This window comes from Abrus precatorius, unplaced genomic scaffold (assembly GCF_003935025.1).
Source record: "Abrus precatorius isolate BTA unplaced genomic scaffold, Abrus_2018 Scaffold6, whole genome shotgun sequence".
Taxonomy (NCBI): domain Eukaryota; kingdom Viridiplantae; phylum Streptophyta; class Magnoliopsida; order Fabales; family Fabaceae; genus Abrus; species Abrus precatorius.
In genome coordinates, this window is record NW_020874406.1 from 9428853 (window position 1) to 9451685 (window position 22833).

Sequence of the window (22833 nt, forward strand, 5' to 3'; positions counted from 1 at the left end):
CATATCATTATATTAATTAATCAATCTAATAAAAATAAAATTCAAACAATAATTATTCCACTTCACCTAACTCTTCCAAGTGGTCACCTCTTTGGTACTAGGTTTCCTTACACTATGTTATATATTTCTTCTAAGTTGATTGATAATGACCGTATTTATCATAGGATTTACATTGCTCTCCTTTTAACTAAGATCTTGTTTGTTGCCAATTCAAGAGCACTCTTATATCTTCCAGCCACAGCCACTTTGTCAAAAGACTTCTTTTTTCTTCCTTTTGTTTGTGATATGTAAGGGTCTTTGATATTGCAATTAAAGACATCATCTAAGGTTTTAGACATCAAATTTTCCTAGTTTAACTCTAAAACGGTCACGTTTGTTTCTCTCACTATTTTAGCAGCAATGTTATAAACACATCAAGTTCAACCAAAATAAAGTTGTATGTATCTTTTGACTTTTTAGCCAAATTTGAGAATTTGCTAAATAAACTCTGCACATGTATACTTCTCAAAACATCTGATTCATGATTTTGAAAATCGATATCACCAACCTCAATGCATCGATTGGCTTCTTTGGTCCAACGCTGCAAAATATACTAAGTAGAAATTTGAACAATGTTTTTTGCTTGAAAAATAACCAAAATATGCCTACACAGTATCCCCATGAATTCATAAAGTTGACAGCCACATGTAGCATTCTTTGACTCCAAGTTTATATCAACAAAACAAGAAATGTATCTCAAGCATTAAAACAATTAAACACACGATACTTGTATTGCGAACCATTTTTCTCTACCTTCTCCTTTGTAAAATGAGTAACACTAACAAGCTCATCATGAAACTTCCTGAACACATTTATAATATAGATTGACACAGCGTGCTCCTCAATATTTGAGCCAATACTCAAAATGCGTGATTTGTTTCTAGACTCAAAATCCTCTATTTTTTCAGCCTCATACCGGTGATTGATTGCCTTTTCAAACTTCACCACAAAATCAGAAAGTGTTGTGCTTGAATCAACAAAAGAGTCAAAAAAGGAATTGATGCTCTCACTTCTTTGCGTAATATTTATACCAGCAAAAAAAGTGCTTCTATTATAAATTGGTATCCACGACCGTTATATGTTGCCAATCATCTTCAAAATCTCTGATAGTTGACGACTCTCTAATGCACCTCTTAAGCTCGTGCTTGAATGATGAATTCTTGTGATATATATGTGCAAGCTTTTCAGGAAATCTCTTTCTAATGTGCCACAAACATAATCGATGATGACTTTCTAGGAATACCTTGGCCATGACAACTCCAATTGCTAAATCTTGATCAGTTATTATAGACCCAGGCTTCTCCCTTTCATTGCCTTAAGTCAAGTTTCAAATAACCATATAAAAGATGTCTCAGATTCATCTTGTAATAAGGCACAACCAAACAAAATTGATTGAAGATCGATGATGGTTTGTTCCAGTAAATGGGGTAAATGGCATGCTATATTTGTTGGTTTTGTATAAGGTGATGACATCTCCAAAACACTCATAAGCTAACCTTGATCTAGCATACGCCCAAAATAGATTCATCATTCTATCATCATCATCACATTGTATTGCATAGAAAAAAATTAGAATTTTGATCTTGCTTTTGTTTGCAATAATTTAAAATACCATGTGCATGTCCAACATCCAAATTCTTGTTATGAACATTTCTCATATAATTCTTACAGTCTCTATTGAGAAAAGATGAACCACTACCATTGAACATGGAGACAACCTTTCTGGTAGGTTATCCTTCTTCATTAAACCTTTCGACAAGATTCTTTGCAGTTGCATTCATTTTCCTATGACATCTAAAAAGAGACATGCTTTTAGGACTAGCCATGTCATGATTATAATTATCGTCAAACAACCTAATAACTTATACATCCCGATTCTTAGCCTTTGACATAGCAAGTGACGCTTGACAACCCATACATATAGCTGAACACTTTTTCTTAGCTTCTCCAATATTGCATTATTTTTTTCATTTTTGTCACCTTTCACCTTGTTTTCACCTTCCCTAGCACATACAAAAATGCAATAATACTTTTTGCTTGACCGAATGCGAATCCCAAATCTTTTTATTTTGTCAAATAATTTATAAAGATCCTCAACTTTTTTCAGTGAGTCAAATAGTTTATGTAAAGCATCAGAATTCATTACCGCTTCATTCCTTGAAATGAGATTAGTTTCCATATTCATTTGAGTTAAATCAACAGGTCTAAGTCTATTATTTATTAACCTACAAAATAACATGATGATGATGATGATAATAATAATAATAATAATAATAATAATAGAACGCAACGACTTTTATCAAAATTGCATGAAGATGTAAACATAATTTTTTTAATCTAAGAGAACAATTAAAAGTTTGTATACCAAAAATGATTTTAACATTGTGCAGGCTTGCTATGAGAAAAAGAACATAAAGGTATTAGCTTGTGTTGTTTGAAACAGAGTATGGGTAATAAATAAAAAGACAGAGTATCAAGAGAGAAATGAAAAGTGAGACTAATGAAGTAATAAATTATAAATTTAGTAGGAGAAAGAAATTGAATGTAAGTCAAATAGTATTATAAAGTATAGCCGTTACAGGTAAATTAGATGAATGGCTAAAATTGAGTGCAAGAGTTTTGCACTTATACTGGTTTAAGAAATCATGTTCTCTATATATATATATATAACTTTTATATGTAAATAAGTAATCCAAAGAAAAAAGTTATAGTCTTTTTTTTTTTCATTAAGGCATTGTTTGTTGAGGACTCTAATATGCATAGATTTTGAGTATAATAAGCATGTGTTACCTTTTAAAAGCAAACTTAAAATCAAGTTATAAAGGTATAAGAATTTGGCTTTTTTAGACAAAAATCTTTTCATAATGCAACGTTATAGTTATTCTTTTTAATAACTAATATAAATTACAAATATATGCTTTTTTAAATTTTATATATAATTTATAAACACAAATTTTAAATAAGAATTTTTTAAATAAAAATGTACAACAATAATAATTCACGGCTTGATTTAAAATGAGACTACTATATAATCCATTTTCCTTACGTTTTCAGTGGCATCTTTGTACATATCCTATTCAAACAATTATAATTTTAATATTAATTCTATATCTCTTCGGTATAATTTTTTATTTTATTCATTTTTGTGTTATCACATATTTAATTTAATTTTTTTATTTTTTATTCTTCTTAATTTTTTATTAATTTAACCTTTTTAGACTTAATATTCACTATTATAAAAATAATTATTTGTATAATAGTTTGATTTATTTTTAAATTAAATAAGTAATTTACCGTACTTTTTCTCTCTTTTAACTATAATTAAAAAATATAATTACAGATATATATTTTTTTCTTTTTACATCTCTCTCTTACAGCGGTTTGTAAATATCTTTGAAACGGATTGTGCCATATTAATTAGAAATTCTTTCCTTTTAAAATACATCCGTTACAATCAAATTTTTATATTATTAATCAATTAACTTTTGTTTACACAGATAAACAAAGTGGCCCTTATTCTATGAACAGTAAATACGTAAGCGTGAATGAAAATAATCGTTTTCCACAGTAATGCTTGTCGCATTTCAAAAAGTGTCAACGTACTTCTGAACCCCACCTTACGTTTAAAATAAGGGATGCCCATGTGCTACTAAAAATTGGAACTGGATACATTCCAGATGTGTGTGTCACTGTCAGCCTAGGAGAAGGCGCCGAACGAGATTTTTTGGAGGGCAACGTAGTTGAGATATTACGCATTATCAACAAATCTGCAAGTTGAGGTTCAAGAGAGTTTCAAGATTCTCGCAATAAATATGGACCTCTTTAATATTTGTCATATTGCTTCAATTACTCACTTTATATGTGCGGTTTTTGGACCCATATCATCTAATAATATCATGAAGATTATAACATTAACTTTGTCATTGTAACATTGTCATCTATAATGTCAAACTCTTCCCTTGCGAGAATACTTGGATTCCTAATATTGATCAATACTACTTTTTATGTCTCTTCATTTCTGCATCAATTATCAAATTAAAAAAAGCCTATCAAGTTTATCGATAATTATTTTACCAATTTATTAAAGTAGACACTAGATCTTTTTTCCACCACAAATAGCACTGTCAAATATCTCAAACATAATACTTATAAAGTCTCTCAAATAAAGTATTAGATGAATGTCAATCATCAAGTCTATACACACATACACTGGTAGCTAACAGCAAACTGAATCATTCTATTATTTTACCTTACATTAGTATCAAGGCGATGTTTTTTCTCATAGCTTATACTTGAAGAATTTGCAGTACATATCTTATAGCTTGAAGACACGACTCCCTTCTTAAATGAGCACAAACCATTACAACATATTTTACTTTATAATTCGTCAACTAAGAGAATGATTAGTAGAGAATCTCTTTCTAGAATGCCTCTAAAAAAGACTTGTAGAGATACAATCAACACCTCTTACAAATTAAATTAAAATTTTAAAATGACTAATAATTTTTATTTTGTAAATAAAATATCTTCAACCAAGTACGAATGCACTAGTATTTGAGTGGGGCAAGTATCACCACTATGTTTTAACTTTCTTTTACTAATATATATATTATTATATTTTAATTGCCTCCTCTATTATATTTTAACTGCCCCCACTTCACTATCAAGGAAACACACTTCAGCCACTTTTTATTTTATTAAATGATTGCCCCCAAATTTTGCTAAAATTACTTTAATGACACTCACCTTTCTTGTCTTATGACTTTTCTAACAACTCAAGTACATACCTTTTTAACTTCTATGTCTAGGCCTCTCCGTTTTTCTCACTTCAATAGCTATTTGGCAAATGCTATCAACAGGAGAAACTTTACAACTTCTTTCAACTTCTTGAGTTTAGCTCTGTAGTTTTACTTTTCTATTTGTGATTGTGAACTTGGGAGAAAGGAAAGGAAGAATATTATGTGATTATGCTGTGAGTTTCACTTCAAGTGTTCAACAACTCTCGGTTCTTTTTTTTTTTTTTTTGTGTCAGAGCTTCAATTTTTTGTTCAACAAATTTTTATCCAACAAGTTGTGAGCTGTCCAACAATTAGAGAATATTGGATAACATTTCACCTCCTAATTTTATTTTTTCAACTGTAATATATTTCTTTGTTTGCTCCATTGCATTTGTTACTGTTTTATCAATAAATTATTTGATTATTTGATTTACTCTATTTTATTATTAGATATTTGGATTACTTGTATTAGTTTTAAGACTTCTTGTTATTTTTACGTAAAATATTATAATCTTTATTGTTGATTTTAGTTTTATGAACATGAAATTAATTATGATTATATTGATTTTATTTCTAGCAATGGAAAGATTTTCAAAAGAAAATCAACATCAGAACAATCATCTTCTGCTCAAGTACTTGACAAATGTAGAAGTATAATATTAGGTCCATCCAATAGAAAAAGATTTTTAGAATTTGATTTGGAAAAACTTCCTAATGATCCTGGTTTAAGGCCAAAAAGTCATATTATCATCCAAGTGATAGAGATGAAATTAGGAGATGTTATTTGCAAAAAGGTCCTTGTCAACCAAAAGAGATTAATTTTCCACAAAGACAATTTGGGGATACAATTTATAAATTTAATCCAGATTGATATTCTGAATATGGCAATTGGTTAGAATATAGTCAAAAGGAGGATGCGACATATTGCTTATGTTGTTATCTTATGAGATCACATGTTGGAGAACATAAAGGTAGTGGTGATGCATTTATAACATAGAGTTTTACAAATTGGGAAAAAAGTGACAAGTTTCAAGTTCATGTAGGAGGCCCAAATAGTTTTCATAATCAAGCATGGAGAAATTGTGAAACTCTAATGAAACAAAAGCAACATATTAATGTTGCCATATGTAAACAGTCTCGTCAAGTTAAAGAGGAATACCGAATTCATTTGATTGCAATAGTTGATTGCATTCAATCTTTATTATGCCAAGGGTTGGCTTTTCGTGGTAATGATGAGTCAATGTCATCATGTAATAAAGGGAATTTTCTTGAATTTCTGGATTTTCTTGGTAACCATAATGAAACTATTCATAAAGTTTTGAAGAATGCTCGTAAAAATCTTAAGTTAACAGCTCCTACAATACAAAAAGATATTGTTAGAGCTGATGCTTGTGAAACCACTAAAGTTATACTTGAAGATCTAGGAGATAATTTATTTTCTATTTTGATTGATGAATCTCGAGATATCTCTGTTAAGGAACAAATGGTTGTGACTTTATGTTATGTGAATGAGAAAGAGCAAGTTGTGGAGCGTTTTCTTGGTCTTGTTCATGTTTCTAATACTAATGCTCTATCATTAAAATCGGCTTTGGAGTCTTTATTTGCCAAATATGGGTTAAGATTGTCAAGGTTACGTGGACAAGGATATGATGGAGATATGATGGAGCAAGTAATATGCAAGGTGAATTCAATGGTCTCAAAAGTGCTTAATATTAAGGGAGAATTGTTCAGCATTCTATATTCATTGTTTTGCTTATCAACTCTAATTAGCTCTTGTTATGGTAGTAAAAAAGCATATTGAAATTGTATTATTTTTTAATTTAGTTGCTAATTTGTCTAATGTTATTGGAGCATCATGTAAGCATCGATATTCTTCGTGAAAGTCAAATTGCAAAGGTGAAAGAAGCATTACAAAAAGGAGAAATCTCCAATGGAAGTGGTTTGAATCAAGAAACTACAATCAAGAAGGCAGGAGATACTAAATGGAGCTCACATTATGGTACATTACTTAATCTAGTTTCTTTGTTCTCTTCTATGATTGATGTGCTTGAAAAGGTTGAGGAAGACGGCATTAGTTAAGAGCAAAAAGCTGAAGCATGTGCTTTGTTTAATTCTATGTAATCTTTTGAATTTATTTTCATCTTGCACTTGATGAAAAATATTTTGGCGATTACTTATGAGTTATCTCAAGCATTACAAAGAAATGTTCAAGATATTGTAAATGCTATGAAATTAGTTATAGTGTCCAAATAGAGGTTACAAGCTATGAGGGATGATGGTTGGCATTTTTTGTTGACTGATGTTTCATTATTTTGTGAAAAGCACAATGTTGTCATTCCAAATATGAGTGATACCTTTCAAACAAAAGGAAGGTCAAGACGCAAAATGAAAAAAGTATCTAATTTACATCATTTTCAAGTTGAATTATTCTATCAAGTGATTGATCGACAACTTCAAGAGTTGAATAATCGTTTTACAGAAGTGAATACTGAGTTGTTTCTTTGTGTAGCATGTTTAAATCCAAGAGATTCATTTTCTACATTTGATAAGGAGAAGTTGATTCGTCTTGCTCAATTTTATCCTTTAGAATTTTCTCCTATTGCACTTTTGGCACTAGATAGTCAACTTGAAAATTATTTTATAGATGTATACTCTGATAGTGCATTTTCAGAACTAGGGGGATTAGTGATCTTTGCATAAAGCTTATGGAGACCAAAAAAACATGTTGTGTATATGTTGGTCTATTTGCTTTTAGAGTTAGCGTTAATACTACCAGTGGCAATTGCAACAGTTGAACGAGCTTTCTCTACCATGAATATCATCAAGAATTGGATGCGAAACTGCATGGGAGATGAATGTTTGAATGATTGTTTGGTTACTTATATATAGAGAGAGATTTTTTGTAATATTGAAAATGAGAAAATTATTCATTGTTTCTAGGATATGAAAACTCGTAGAGAACAATTATGATATGTATTTATACTTTAAAATATTATGTTATATTGTTAATGCAGTAAAATTTGTACATATTGCCCCCACAACAAAAAAATTCTAGATCCGTCACTGTGTTCAACTCACAACTTATAAAACCTTTCGTCTTCTCTGTTCTAATAAAGTTAGTCTCTTTCACATTTGTAGGTACTCTTATCATATTCATCTTCTTTGCTTTAACAAAGTTGATTTCTTTTACATATGTAATTATTTTCTCATAATTTTCTTCATTCTCTTTTTCTTTCTATTAATAGTAAAAAAATTTTATTAATTTGTTCCTTTTTTCCTCTGTTTACTAGTGTTTAGTTGATGAAGATGTTGACTATTTGGTTAACACAATATACAAACTCAAGTTTCAAAGCGAGAGACAAATAATCATTTGATTTATGATAAAAATGAAGATATTCCAAATGTAAGATATATAAATTCAAATTTTAACATAATTATAAATTAATTTTGGTCTGTAATAGAAAATTGTTTATAAAAAAAGAAATTTCAAATTTTAGATTTGTAATTTATACTCATATTTTGAAGAACAATTATATAAATCGCTTTTCAAGTGACATCTATTTTGGATAGCAATGCTTATTAAAGTGGTTTGAATCACTTTTTAAAATGATACAGAACCGCTCTCTAGTCTATTGTGTGAACAACATGAAAAGAATGCAGACATTGTATTTTTTCAAAGATTGCTCATAATTTGAACTTAGTTATGCAATATTTGTAAATAATATAAATATCTAACATTATAACTATTTATTTTATGATAAATTTTGCTTTACTTGTTTGTTATATTAAAACTCTAATTTTCTGTTATCTTCCTTTCAATTTCTGTGTTATTACTTTAAGCAAGTCTTACTTGACATAAATGCTCATATTTATCTTAAGGTATTTAAGCTTTACTTAAACAAAAATACCTGTCATGATAACATTTCTCTCTATTCAATTTTCACTTTAGTCATTTATGTTTTGTTGAAGCAAATTTTACTTTACTTAGAGCAATTTAAATTTTACTTAAGTGAGTTCAAATGTAAGAGAAAGTGTACTCTTTATCTAATTTTTGCTTAAATAATTTCTATTTCGTTGAAGCATAAATTTCTCGCTTAAGTTATTGTCATTATTCCCAATCGGTAGTCTTTGTTGATTTTTCGCTTCAAGAAATCATAATTGCTTAAATAAACATATTGGTTAAACGAATTATATGTTGTTTATGTGAAAGACGTCCAATATTTGCACAAATTGTAGAGAATTTAGATCTTTAAGTATTCCAGTCCGTTATACTATTTAAATAATGAAATTTGTTTTAGAAAAAAAATTATCTTGAAAATAAGGATAATATATCTATCTCGCTCAATAATAAAGTCCATTACATGTAGCACATAACATTGCAATCTTGTCAAAAAAATTAAAATATAAAATATAATATATGATTATCTCTGTATTTAATTTTATATTTTTATATACACACATGCATCTTAAAAATATATTTAAAAAAACTATAAATTATCACATAAAATTGTTAAAAGATATTATGATTTTACTTTTCATCAAGTGTTATACAAAATGTCTTTATTTTGAGGATAATTATTCTCGTACATTTTACTTTTTGCTTTTGAGTGTGAAGGTGGAAGGACTATAGATAAAAAGGAAAAGAATGAGATTAAAAAAAATATAAAAATACCCCCACGTAGCTACGCTCCACATATATTGTAGCTAAAGCAAATGATGACATGTAAACTTTTAAAAGTTTAATTTCTTCACATTTTAACTTTCTGAATCACCTATTGGAGAAGATTAAAAACTGAAAATAAAACAAATTCTAAAGTTATTGATCTATATAAGGGCTGTGTAGGAAACCTTCTAGTCTCCAGAGCAGCAAGTGCCTTAAAACAGCATGGCTCCCCAACAATCTCTGTTAAACAAGCCTACAAAATCCCATTTCAAAACTATCTTCTTAGTCGTCTCCATAGCTGCTGTCATAAGCTCATCAGCCCTTATTGCTTCTTACTTCATCAATCCCACCTCTTTCTTCAACCTCTCCTCACCAAACCATCTCTGTGATCATGCTCTTGATACTGCATCCTGCTTGGCACATGTCTCTGAAGTAGCTCAAGGTCCTTTCTTGAGCACCCCCACAAAAGACCACAAATACAATTTGCTGCACTCCTTCCTAATGAAGTCCAATTCACACATTCAGAATGCTATGGACACAGCCAAAGCTATTAAACAAAGGATCAACAATCCGAGGGAGGAAGCAGCCTTGCGGGACTGCGAGGAACTGATGGAGTTGTCGATGGACAGAGTTTGGGACTCAATGGTGGCTCTCACTAAAGACACCACTGATTCTCAGCAAGATGCACACACGTGGCTAAGCAGCGTCCTCACTAACCATGCAACTTGCTTGGATGGATTAGAGGGCACCGCTAAGGCCCTTATGGAGGCTGAGCTAAAGGACTTGATCTCGAGAGCAAGAACCTCTCTGGCCATGCTTGTTGCTGTTTTGCCAAAGGACCAAAAACTCATTGAAGAGCCACTAAATGGGGACTTTCCTTCATGGGTGACAAGCAAAGATAGGAAGCTTTTGCAGTCTTGGGGTGGGGATATTCAGGCCAATGTTGTGGTGGCTGCAGATGGGAGTGGCAAGTTCAAGACTGTGGCAGAGGCCGTGGCATCCGTACCCGACAAGCATAAGACGAGGTACGTCATTTACGTGAAAAAGGGAACGTACAAAGAGAACGTTGAAATTGGTAGCAAAAAGTGGAACGTGATGCTGGTGGGCGACGGTATGGATTCAACTATTATCACCGGCAGCTTGAATCACGTCGACGGAACAGGCACCTTCCAAACTGCCACTGTTGGTACGGATCTTCCCTAACACTTCTTTCTCTGTATTTCCCATTTATTTTTAATACTTGCTACAGTTTAAATTTATACAGTTTATTTATATTCTCTTTGGGACGTGTCGATATTTTTTCATCGTTCATCTTAATTACGCTACGCAGCTCTTGTATTTTTTTCCACTAATTAACGTTCACTTTGTGTAGTTATTTATAATATAAATTTTATTCTTAAAATATAAAGTAAATACTATTTACTCAAAGTCTGGGGACAGCTAAAGGATCTAGATATATACAATGTTTAATAGTACACAGGAAGGAAAAAAAAAACAATAACATTCATGCATTTCAATTATTTTTTCATCTTTCTACCGTTACTTTTATTTTTTCTATCTCTTAAAGAACAGGTGCATGTGTGTTTAACAGCACAATCATCTTTTTCAAAGAAGAAAAAATAGTAGACAACTGAGCTCAAGTCTTCCCTTCGTAAGACTTTATTTTTTCATGCTTTCTCTTTGTAAATAGAACTAAAATCTTCTCCCAAATATCAAGTCTTAAACAAGCTTATCGTTTTTTTTAGCTCAACAAAAGAACTCATTCATTGATTATAATATTATATATAAAGCCAACTAATGGCTTTTTGGCCCTTCAGTATTGACCTTATGAAGATCTTGCTTTGCAGCGGCGGTGGGCGATGGATTCATAGCCCAAGATATTAGGTTCCAAAACACAGCAGGGCCACAGAAGCACCAGGCAGTGGCTCTCCGGGTGGGGGCGGACCGGTCCGTCATAAACCGGTGTCGCATAGACGCCTATCAAGACACTCTTTATGCCCACTCGAACAGGCAATTCTACCGTGATTCCTTCATCACCGGCACCATTGACTTCATCTTTGGAAACGCAGCTGTTGTGTTACAAAAGTGCAAGCTGGTGGCCCGAAAGCCCATGGCTAACCAGAAGAACATGGTGACGGCCCAAGGAAGAGATGATCCAAACCAGAACACAGGAACTTCAATTCAGCAATGTGATGTAATTCCAAGCACCGATCTTAAGCCTGTGATGGACTCCATTCCAACTTTCCTGGGCCGCCCGTGGAAGAATTTCTCCAGAACCGTTGTGATGCAATCGTTGCTGAGCAACCATATTGACCCAGCTGGATGGGCCGAATGGGATGACAAGAGTAAGGACTTTTTGTACAAGTTGTATTACGGAGAGTATATGAATAAGGGGCCAGGTGCTGGTACCGCCAAGAGGGTGAATTGGCCTGGTTACCATATCATCACAAGTGAAGCCGAAGCCTCCAAGTTCACCGTAAAACAGTTCATCCAAGGTGATGTATGGTTGAAGAACACTGGGGTCAACTACATTGAGGGCCTCTAGCAGTGGGTTTTATAGAGCAGGCCTGTGCTTGTTTAATATTATAAATAAAAGCCCTGTGCTGTTTTGCAAAATGAAGTTTGGAAAATCGCTATTATGAGAAATTCCAATAGCCTCTTAGTTCCCACGTACTGCATCTAATATGAAAAATATATTTGTTCAACTTAACCCAACTTCGTCTTTGTTTCTCTTAATGGAGATATGAATATACAGCCGGGGTTATGCACGATGCACATCGTTTATGCATTAACTTTTACCGCGATTTAAATTTTTGTATACAATGTTAATGCGTACACACCAAATTTTATAATTTCATTAAAATATGTGAATTCGCTCGTAATATGACACGAAAGCATATTCAATAATTTAATTTTTCCAATTGCTGGTCAGATTCAAAGTTGTTGAATCTTGACCAGGCAAAGCAGAAAAGATGTATCTGTTTTTCTCACTCCTTTTGTATTTTGATTTTTTAAGAAAGGGTTTTAACAACACTACGAGACTTCATATTCGTCCCATGATAATGTGAAGCAATATGATTGAGCCTAATGGCGGATTTATTTGGCATTATGATTAGGAAGTTGTAAGGCAGCAAGGTGTTCATTAATGAAGCCAAGAAAGAATCTCTTTGTCGGATTTTCCACTAGTCATAGAATTTTTTAAGGATATGAAGTGAAGGACACTACCAATAGTGTCCAAGGATTTCTTTAGGAAATGGGGCACATTTGTGTCCCAGGAAACCGAGAAATAAAGATAGGAAGGGTACTGTCAAAAAGAGATGGGAGGGCTTTCGCTCCTAATAATACACAACTGGAAACGTGCTTCCAACCATTCTGTCAGATATGCCACCAAAGCAAAACAAATTTGCGTGCAGGAAATGTTTCTGCCTTTTATTCTTATTAGAAAATCAATGCTTACCAGCAGCACTTGAATGCAATATCTTCACAATTATCATTATTTGTGTCACCTCCACAAAAGTCATCATTCTATCTTAACCCACTATAGAAGTGTTTGGAAGTTTGAGTTTATAGGAGTGGTTTATGATATTTTGATAAGTCTTTTTTAATATTTATTTTAATATCTTTTATATTATTACAAAAAGCTATCAATTATTAAAAGATATTAGTATATTTTTATATTCTGTTTGTACAGTCTTTATCTACTAAAATTAAATTTTTAGTGTGAAAAATGTAATTGAAATTAAAAACATATTATCTTAGTAAATAATTTTGTTGATACAAGATATTAATATATGCTATTAAGATATTAAATATTGATGTAACTTTTTTTATTGTTAGTATAAACCTTTAATAACTATTAACAATTCAATATTCATTCGATAAAAATTATATTAATGAAAATAATCTTAATATTTGATGTTTGTTCTTTATTTACAAATAATAATTATGTTTTGTAAAATGTATATATTTTTAAATAATTTTAATAAATAAATATTTAAAAAAGCTAAAGATTTTATCATCACTAAAAACATATTTTAGTATGCTTCATAATTAATCTTACGAATAAACTCTCATCTAAAGAAAAATTATTAGACAATTGTGTGATTAAGTAGTTTGCCCACATTTATTATAAATTGATTAAAACTGTCCTGACTGTTAGGTATAAATTTTGCATAAAGTGACTTATGAAGCGCTAGAGTGAGTTGAGATTTAAAAGCAAAGTTCATATCTTAGTAACTTCTTTTTTCTTAAAAAAAAATAGCTTACCTTTATTTAGTTAATCACATTGATATATCTTAAACTCTTAATAATGTATCAATTATAAATTATAAAACCTAAGTTTTTAATTGATTTTATCAAACAGTTACTTACAAAGTTACAATAAGATATAAAAAAAGTTGATATGCTGGATAGACCAGAAAACTCCCTATGATCCCTCTCCCTTGGTCTATGAAATTGGATCGCTCCGGACAATATTACTGAAAAAATATTGATAATTTAAATTAGTAAATTATTACTTTTAAAATAATAAATATAAATATTTAATATAATGAATGGTAAAAAATTGACTAGATTTAATGCAAGAAATTTTTTCACTTAGATAATATCTAAATCCCTTGGGCTATCTTTCACGTCCCCTTCCGGAGAGACAAAACATTTTACATCTGATAGAATAATTTTAAAATTTTCGACTCTTTATTTTTATAATTATTAAATAAAAAATTAATATATTTTATGTTTTTAAAATGATAAATATATAATTTTTATTCAATGTTTATTTTAAAATAATAAAAAATTATTTATATGTATAGATTTGGAGAAACGAAAGAAGCAACAAGATAGAAAGACCCGCGCTTTTCTCGCTCAACAACCAAGCCCCACATCCACATTCATACATCCATCACATCACCGTCACAATGGAGATATTACATTTATTAAAATAAAGATATATAATAATTCGAACTAATAAGAAAAAAAGGAGAAACGAATAAGAAACAAAACAAAACAAATAATGCAATATAAAAAATTTATATTATTAAATATATAATGCTATCATATGAATATAATATATTTTGAAATAACGGACACCTCTTCTCTTAATAAATCAACCCCATTAACCCATTATTTTCAAATTACTTCCCATTCTGAAATCTTTGTCCTACTCCTCCTCTTCTCTCTCTTTCTTCCAAGCCTTCATTTACTGGTTTTTTCATATTTTCGTGGATCCCCACCATCTATTCTGCCTCCTTAGAAATCAACTCTCTTTTCTCTGTTCCAACTCACTACTCTCACCAATAAAAATCTCAAATTTTAAAAATCCCGTTTGTTCTTTCCATCATTTGATGCAGCATTCCTAATCTTTCGCGTGCCATTTTAAAGCAACCCTGAAATAAGGAAGACAAAAGCTTTGCATGCGTCAGCATTTACCCTCTAAAGTAGTTTCAGAATGATGACGAATGGATCCCAGAGCAATGACTGGAGTTGGAGGAAAACCAGCTTCTCCGTTTCAACGCTTTCTCTAGCGCCTTTATCTTCATAATCCTCTTCAGGTACCGTGTTGTTGATGATCCTTTTTTTTTGGACACTCTAATCCAATTTTCCCTTGAAAATTTTGAAACTAAAATCTTCACATTATTAAGGTACTAAACTCATCTTTGTTTTCGATAATCAGATACCAATCTTCAGCCGCTGACTAATAAAAAAGGGGAGGTTCCTAACTCACATGCAGTGAAGCCTTAGCTGACACTCTACCCCTTTTTTTGAATTGACCGTTGTATATATTGTAACACAAATCAATCACATCTCATCTCAGTGCAACCATTTTGTGACAATTCAGTTAGTTCATCCTTATACGAAATCATTGAGGTTGTGATTCCACCATGGCAACAAAGATTAAAGGGATCTACAAAGGTTTCAAATACATTACCCAATTATTTGGTAATATATCTATCTTCGTACACTCCCAATGTATAAAGTATTAAATTTCAATGCTTTTTTGGGCTAAATTGGGAAGTGGGTCTTGTAGTTGTGAAGGAGCGAGAAATGGAAATTGGGTATCCGACAGATGTTAAGCATGTGGCTCACATCGGATGGGATGGACCCTCCGGGACTGGGCCCAGTTGGGTATGGAATTCATACTAGTCGTGTGTAGTACATTTTATCTCTTCATTGTGCAATTATCTAAGATCAAATTTATCATTTTTGTCTATTCTTTTATTTAAAAAAAACACAGATGAATGAATTTAAGATGGCCCCTGATTTTTCAACATCAATTGGTAGTTTGAGTGAACGAAGAGACCCAAGGCCCAATCCTATGCCTATCGCCACATCATGCTCCACCCGAGGTATGTATGATGCTTTGTCACTTCTCACAAACCAACTTTTGATTGGAGTCAAATTTTGTCTTGGCTTCCTAATTTGATGCTATTATTTTATTGCTATGCTGTATTCATGTGGAACTGTGTAATCTCCCTGTCCTGAATATGAATAATACAACAGAAAGGCCTTTCACGGATCTACTACAAGCAAGGGAATATGTATTTGATTATTAATGTGTCTGTTGTGTTCGGTGGAGATAAATTTGTAAGGCTTGCAAAAGCTATTATTCTAGATTCCTTGCCCCCGTGGTAAGAGTTTGGCGGTTCTGTCACGAGCAAACTTGGCTTTATTTACACCGTTTTTAGTGGACCCCGTTAAGAGTTTTATTCATCTGAGAGTGGTTTGATTATATTAATCTGAGGGCATCACATTCACATTACCCAAATAAAGGCTTTTTTTTTTACACCACAATGCTTGATGAGAATTTGGTGTGATTTATAACGGTAGTCTGCTTATATACTAATTAGTTGGGAATAATGCAATCGTTACCTGCGAACTGGGTTTTTGATAGAATTGCTGAGATGATGCGTAGTTCTTGGAACGTTCTGTTTGGGGAGCTATAGTTGGAATTGGATAGACGTTTGGTCAAGAAGAATTTAGTTTTTATGTTTTTCTCGAAGGGGAGAGTATCCACCCCTTTCGGTTCTGGCATAAGAATAGCCTATGAAGGGTGCCAATACATACACACGTTATATTAATATGTCTATGGGTAGGTCTAGTGCCTGTTTAGAGTTTAAGACTCCTTACAATTGGGCCCAAGCTAATAATAATCTCTATTTTGAAGATGGGGCTGAGTGAATGCCTGAATGGATGTGGCAGTTCTCTCCCGAAAAATTGTTTCCATTGGAGTTCTATTCAGATAGATAGTTTTAAAAGTACGGAGAATTTTGAGATAATAATAAGGATTGCTTAACATTTATTAACGATAATTACAAATTGTCAAGTATAAGAGACGATTTTTAAATTTTCTTTAAAAATGTTATTTAAAATTTATTACATTTAACATAAGAATTCTATAACAAAAATTTTACAAGTATTCTAAAAATATTTTTATTATTTAAATAGGTATAATTTAATAATTTAGAATTTTTCTGTGGGAAGTAAGTTATATTTTGGGGTTGATTTTTTTCCCCTGAAAGTGGTTTCCCGCTGCTTATATTTGACTGCTGTCGTTGTGGTGTACGATACTGTTTTAATTCCCTCTATCATCATAGACACAACTACGTAAATTAGAAGCATGAGTTTACGTTACTTCTACTGATTTTCAATTTTATTTCCTTGCAAATTTCAGGGTATAAAAAAGATAAATATTAACAATACACTCTTTGACATACTCTTTTTAATATATTCTTTATTATTGTCTGAAATTTATTGAAGATTATAAAAATAAAAGAGATAAATATTAAATTATAGTGAAAATGAGTGTAATTTATATTATTTTTATAATTTTAACTAATAATAAAGATTGTATTACAAAGATTATGTTGCTAGCATTCTTCTTATTTTTATTTACACCTCAAAATAGTAATCATATGTAATTTATCTTTAATTGCATCTCAAAATAAAGATGTTTGGTTAATGATCTTATCTTGCTAACTCATAGTCTTTTAGCTTAGTTTATGAGTTTTTTCCTTCAATTTTATCCTCAATATTTTATAAGAAAATTTTCCTTTATCTCCTCTTGATTTATAAAAGCCTTTAACCTTCACTTTACCTTAACCATGTCTTTTCTAGGTATCTTTACACACTCTTACCGCTACTTCTTAAAAGCAGTCGTGAATGTCAGAAAATATTTGATCTTTAAAAATGATTTTTCAATGTTATATTATACATTTAATCACTACAATATTTACATTATCTATTTTAGTTTAAAAAAAAATTGATTTTAAAAAAATAAGAAAGTTTCAAAATTAACTAATTGCCTTAAAAATATAATTTTGCTAAAAAATTATATAAAACTCAGATACAATAATTTAAAGTTAATTATACCAAACACTTCTAATTTCACAATCTAGTTTAATAAATTTTAGTTAATCTTTCTTACCCTTTGAACAGATTTTGAAGAGCCCACAGAAAATCAACCAACGCCAAACATTTATCAAGGCATTCCACCTGATGGGGTTGCTCAAGTTCTTAAGAAGCATAAGCGAAATAAGACGAAGTCAACTACCTCTTCCAAATCTTCATCTACTTCATCAAGGCAATCAAAAGCAGCAAGGTCAAAGGCTATGTATTGCGAGAGAGAACCAACACCAATAGCTCAACTCTAGAATGTTCAAGACAATGAAGTTGGTTTAGGGAAAAATATTTGGCAATGCGAATGGCAAAAGCTATGCCCTTATTGGGGGACGTTAGGGAAAGAAAGGAAAAAGAGCGAGCTATTAAAAATCCCATGGTGTTTAGTAAATCCTAATCCACTTAGAGAGAAACCAAATTACTTGCTAACGGGATAGGACAAATACAGTTAAAAAGCAATTGTTGTTAATAGGGTGATTGGTTGTGTGCGGGTGTTTGGTTTTATGTGAATCAAATCTATGTATACCTTAAATTTATAGGTCGTATTGTCAGTTTTGCAGATTAAATGAATGGACATAAAGGGAGGGGGCGGGGGTGGAAATAGTAATTGATGCTCACTTGAACAGAATCATTATGCTAGCAATTTTTTTTAAGAATATATAGAGAGTGTTTAGATGAGATATTTTAATTGAGTAATTTAATATTTTGAAAGAATTTATAATTTCACGAGTTAAAATATTTTGTTTTTGATATTGAATTTTGAAAAGTTTAAAATTTTAGAAACTTTAGTGAAGGGTTTTAATAGACTAAAATCAAAGAATTGATAGAATATGGTATGTGATAAACTAATTAAAGTTATATTGATTTGAGTTAGTTTTATAATATTTAAAAGAAATTATGTAGTTGAATATTCAATTTATGATCGTCATAATCTAATTATTTCAAATTAATTTAAAATGATGATTTAATAATTTTAATATATAATGTATACTTATAATTTGTTAAATTTTTATGTCGACAAAAGATTAATGTGATGATTGTTAATTATAAAAAATTGAATTAATAGAAGTATAATTATAAATATAATTAAAAAGAAATTATTGTCTCTCTTTCAAATAAATAAAGAACCATTACTAAAATAAAAGATAAACAGTCTCTTTTAGATATTATAATAGTGATTATAAAAAAAAATTTCAACCGTTTTAGAAAAAAATTAAATGAAAAAAGAGTAGCTAAAGAAAATTTTAAGAGATCAAAAATATTAGAAAGAAAATTACATCAATCAAGTTAATAAATTTAAGTAGTACTTTCAAATTCTTTGATAGATGAGAGAATTATGAGATTTAAAGTCAAGAGCACTAATAATTTCAAAAAGTGAATAATATAATAAAAGTTATTTAAGAGAAATTCGGACAAAGTAAACCATTCTTAAAACACCAAAACACAAAAAGTAGAATGTTACTGATATTACGAACTTTTCTACTATCCTGTCCCGAGATAAAAGGAATTGTTTCACTGACTTTACTAAGAGTGAAGCAACCGAGTACAAAAATAGAGATTTCAAATTACAGTTAGTTTTCCCCCCGCCAAATCCATCGCATACTAAAGGTTGAGGTTCCCATGTGACTTATTCTTCACCCATACTTCGATAACACATCACTAACTTCCCCTCCACACTTTTCTTTCAAACATTCTTTAGTCTTACAACTACCGTTTTTTTTCCCTCCAAATCCCAACCATGATACGCAATCTAGGACCCCAGTTTTCAATTTCTCACGTTGCATTATGCTAGGGGCACGACTGCAAATAAAGACATGAAAAGTGCTTTGATATATATATCATTATCATTCGTGGTAGTGTTGTTTTCAAGTGGAATTTATGAGTGTGAAGGTCAAGATCCAGAGGCTATCCCTCCGGCAGCAGAAAGCTGTGATGGGGTTTTCATTTCCTATGATTTCAACAGCAGAAGAAAGGAATTCCCTCGCCTCAGGAACGTGACGGCACAATCTTGGGCCTTCAATGCCACTGCAACAGTTCTTAACACAGGCACCGAAGTAGTTAAAGCATGGCAATTGTTCGTAGGGTTTCAACACGATGAGATTCTAGTCTCTGCCACTGGAGCTATTTTATTCAATGGAGCTGGCTTCCCTGCTTCGGTTGAAAATGGCGCTATCTTTGTTGGTAATGCTCTGCCAGATTTGGAAACTTCCATCGACACAGCCGAAGATTTGTCTCAAATTCAGGTTCCCATTCAACTTCTTGGCACCCAGTTTGGAGTTAAGCCTCCTGCAATTCCTATGCCTAAAACCATAAAGTTGGTCAATGATGGATACAAGTGCCCCCAACCAGGAATCCGCAGTGAGTATTTGGTCATCTTCGTCAATATTTATGAAAAGAGAGATATAAACACAAAAAGTTCAAGTGTTTAGATTCACGTTTGATCGATCATGAATTCACTAATATTATAATGTTACTAGTTGTAACTTGTGTGTTAGGTGATTTCAAAACATGATTCTTTAGGAGTTGTTATTTCTTGAGTTTTATTCTAACTAGTAAAAACCTGTTCCTCAGAGAGTTCCATGTGGGCATGCTGTAAAAAAGACCGTAAACGCAAGTCTACACTGTTGAAGACAAAATTCTTGCCACGGCAAAAAGGGGATCTTTCCATAACCTACGACGTCCTTCAAGTTTATACAAATAATTATCTTGTTCAGGTGACCATGGACAATCTTAACCCTTTGGGGCGCCTAGATCATTGGAACTTGACTTGGGAATGGACGAGAGGGGAATTCATATACAACATGAAAGGTGCTTTCACGCGCGTTATGGACTCTTCAGGTTGCATCTATGGTCCTGCAGGAGAGTACTACAACGACATGGATTTCACTAAAGTCCTTAACTGTCAAAAGAATCCAATAATCAGTGACTTGCCTCCAGAGCAATACAACGACACTGACATTGGAAAAATACCTTACTGCTGCAAAAATGGCACTCTTTTACCTACCCTTATGGATCCAAGCCAGTCCAAGTCTGTTTTCCAAATGCAGGTGTTCAAAATTCCACCTGATTTGGATAAAACGGCTATCTACCCTCCATCCAGATGGAAAGTATATGGAGTAATTAACCCAGAATACAAATGTGGGTCACCGTTTAGAGTAGAGCCTTCACAATTTCCAGACCCTAGGGGACTTGATGCTTCAGTTTTTGCTATAACAAGTTGGCAAATAGTGTGCAATATCGCTAGGACAACCAGAAAGAACACTCGCTGTTGTGTTTCTTTCTCTGCTTATTACAATGAGTCCGTAATTCCTTGCAACACATGTGCCTGTGGTTGTGATGATACAGACCATTGCAATCCCAACGCATCAGCAATGCTTCTTCCTTCAGAAGCTCTTCTTGTGCCCTTTGAGAATAGGACACTAAAGGCAGTTGCTTGGGCTAAGTTAAAGCATTTTCGTGTCCCCAGAAAATTACCATGCGCTGACAATTGTGGAGTCAGCATAAACTGGCACATATCTTCAGATTACAAAAGTGGGTGGAGTGCTAGAATCACTTTGTTCAATTGGAGGGCTTTGAATTTTCAGAATTGGTTCACTGCATTGCAATTCAAGAAGGCTTCTATTGGGTTTGAGAAAGCTTATTCCTTCAATGGGACATTCCTTCCACGAGTAAACCACACTATTTTCATGCAAGGATTACTGGGAATGAACTATTTGATGGGTGAAGACAATGGAACAAACCCAAAGGTCCCCGGAAAACAACAGTCTGTTATTTCCTTTACTAAGAAATTTACACCAGGCATCCAAATAACAAAAGGAGATGGGTTCCCTTCTAAGGTTCTTTTTAATGGTGAAGAGTGTTCCCTTCCTACCCGATTCCCTGTACGAAGTGGAAATCAGCATACTGTAGATTTAGTTCAAAAACTGCTAGTCTTAGTTTTAGCTTTTACAGCGAGTCAAATCTTGTATTAGGATGCCAATGGTAATATTAGCTATCACACCCGTGTATTCTTTCATTGATTTTCTTCTTACAAGTAAATCCACTTGATTGAGGCCTTTGGTACATGAATGTGTGAAAGTGAAGAAACATGGTTTTGGAGAATAAAGCTGGTACATAGAGAAGCCATGCTTTATTGGCATTAAGAAAAATCAAGTAAATTAAAAAAATATATTATTAGTAATTATTCATCAATGTTGCCTCACTATTTTTAATATAATTATTGTACTTAGGTCTAACTTATTATCTGTTAAAAGTTTGTTTGGGCGACCTAAACTAATCTAAAGTCTTGCAAAAAAATTTCTTCATAGATCATCAGATTTAGGCCAACAAACAAGCTTAAACATACCTAAATTAATAAACACGCAATAAACAGACTTTAAATAGATCTTAACACTCAAAATTGTGAATCTTTATAGTAATAAAAAATGAAATATGTAACAAGTTAAAAATATATAATTTATATTATTTACTACATAATCTTATTATTATTATTATTATTGTAAAATATTTTTTTTATTTTTTTTATTCTTTATAAATTTTTAGTTTTAAATAAAATATATTTCATATTTAAGCGATTTTTATTTATTATAAATAAAAGAATTATAACATAATATATTAATAGAATAATTAAATAATTGAATATTAATAATAGAAATAAAATTAAGAATATTAAAAATATATTAATATAATATTATTATTTTATTTAAATTTTAATTCGTTTAATTGTTATTGGATTTTGTTTTTATTCAAATACTTAATCATTCTTCAGCTTGTTTACATGTAACAAATATAATAATTTATTACTAAATAAATTTATTATTTAAACATGTGTATAATATTTTTAGTTTTGAATAGAATATAATTTCTATTTATTAAAAATAAAAAATTATAACATAATATACTAATATAATAAATAAATAATTAAATATTAAGAATAATAGAATTAAGAATATGAAAAAT

At 31.4% G+C, this 22833-nt stretch overlaps 4 protein-coding genes across 4 annotated transcripts; all 4 read left to right on the forward strand.

Annotated features, from left to right (window-relative positions):
- The first annotated feature begins 5074 nt into the window (after positions 1-5074).
- Positions 5075-9002, forward strand: LOC113869967 (zinc finger MYM-type protein 1-like). The gene has a single exon (XM_027506543.1). It carries the CDS (start codon positions 5911-5913, stop codon positions 6616-6618), a length of 708 nt encoding a protein of 235 aa, XP_027362344.1. The 5' UTR covers positions 5075-5910; the 3' UTR covers positions 6619-9002.
- Positions 9003-9677: 675 nt separating this feature from the next.
- Positions 9678-12247, forward strand: LOC113869010 (pectinesterase-like). The gene is made up of 2 exons (XM_027505090.1): positions 9678-10666; positions 11328-12247. The coding sequence occupies exons 1-2, from the start codon at positions 9703-9705 to the stop codon at positions 12023-12025; spliced, it is 1662 nt and encodes a 553-aa protein (XP_027360891.1). The 5' UTR covers positions 9678-9702; the 3' UTR covers positions 12026-12247.
- Positions 12248-14629: 2382 nt separating this feature from the next.
- LOC113869628 (CRIB domain-containing protein RIC10-like) lies at positions 14630-18445 on the forward strand. The gene is made up of 5 exons (XM_027506056.1): positions 14630-15029; positions 15152-15417; positions 15506-15603; positions 15713-15824; positions 17914-18445. Exons 2-5 carry the CDS (start codon positions 15360-15362, stop codon positions 18126-18128), a joined length of 483 nt encoding a protein of 160 aa, XP_027361857.1. The 5' UTR covers positions 14630-15029; positions 15152-15359; the 3' UTR covers positions 18129-18445.
- A 1243-nt stretch (positions 18446-19688) lies between these two features.
- Positions 19689-21845, forward strand: LOC113870127 (COBRA-like protein 10). Its single transcript, XM_027506727.1, has 2 exons — positions 19689-20232; positions 20446-21845. The coding sequence occupies exons 1-2, from the start codon at positions 19689-19691 to the stop codon at positions 21843-21845; spliced, it is 1944 nt and encodes a 647-aa protein (XP_027362528.1).
- The last annotated feature ends 988 nt before the right edge of the window (positions 21846-22833 follow it).

Coding starts and splice junctions, on each gene's coding strand:
- LOC113869967 (XM_027506543.1), top strand. CDS start 5,911: ATGAAACAAAAGCAACATATTAATGTTGCCATATGTAAACAGTCTCGT.
- LOC113869010 (XM_027505090.1), top strand. CDS start 9,703: ATGGCTCCCCAACAATCTCTGTTAAACAAGCCTACAAAATCCCATTTC. Junction 10,667..11,327: donor CTTCCAAACTGCCACTGTTG/GTACGGATCTTC, acceptor CTTGCTTTGCAG/CGGCGGTGGGCGATGGATTC.
- LOC113869628 (XM_027506056.1), top strand. CDS start 15,360: ATGGCAACAAAGATTAAAGGGATCTACAAAGGTTTCAAATACATTACC. Junction 15,418..15,505: donor ATACATTACCCAATTATTTG/GTAATATATCTA, acceptor TGGGTCTTGTAG/TTGTGAAGGAGCGAGAAATG. Junction 15,825..17,913: donor CACATCATGCTCCACCCGAG/GTATGTATGATG, acceptor CCCTTTGAACAG/ATTTTGAAGAGCCCACAGAA.
- LOC113870127 (XM_027506727.1), top strand. CDS start 19,689: ATGAAAAGTGCTTTGATATATATATCATTATCATTCGTGGTAGTGTTG. Junction 20,233..20,445: donor CCCCCAACCAGGAATCCGCA/GTGAGTATTTGG, acceptor CCTGTTCCTCAG/AGAGTTCCATGTGGGCATGC.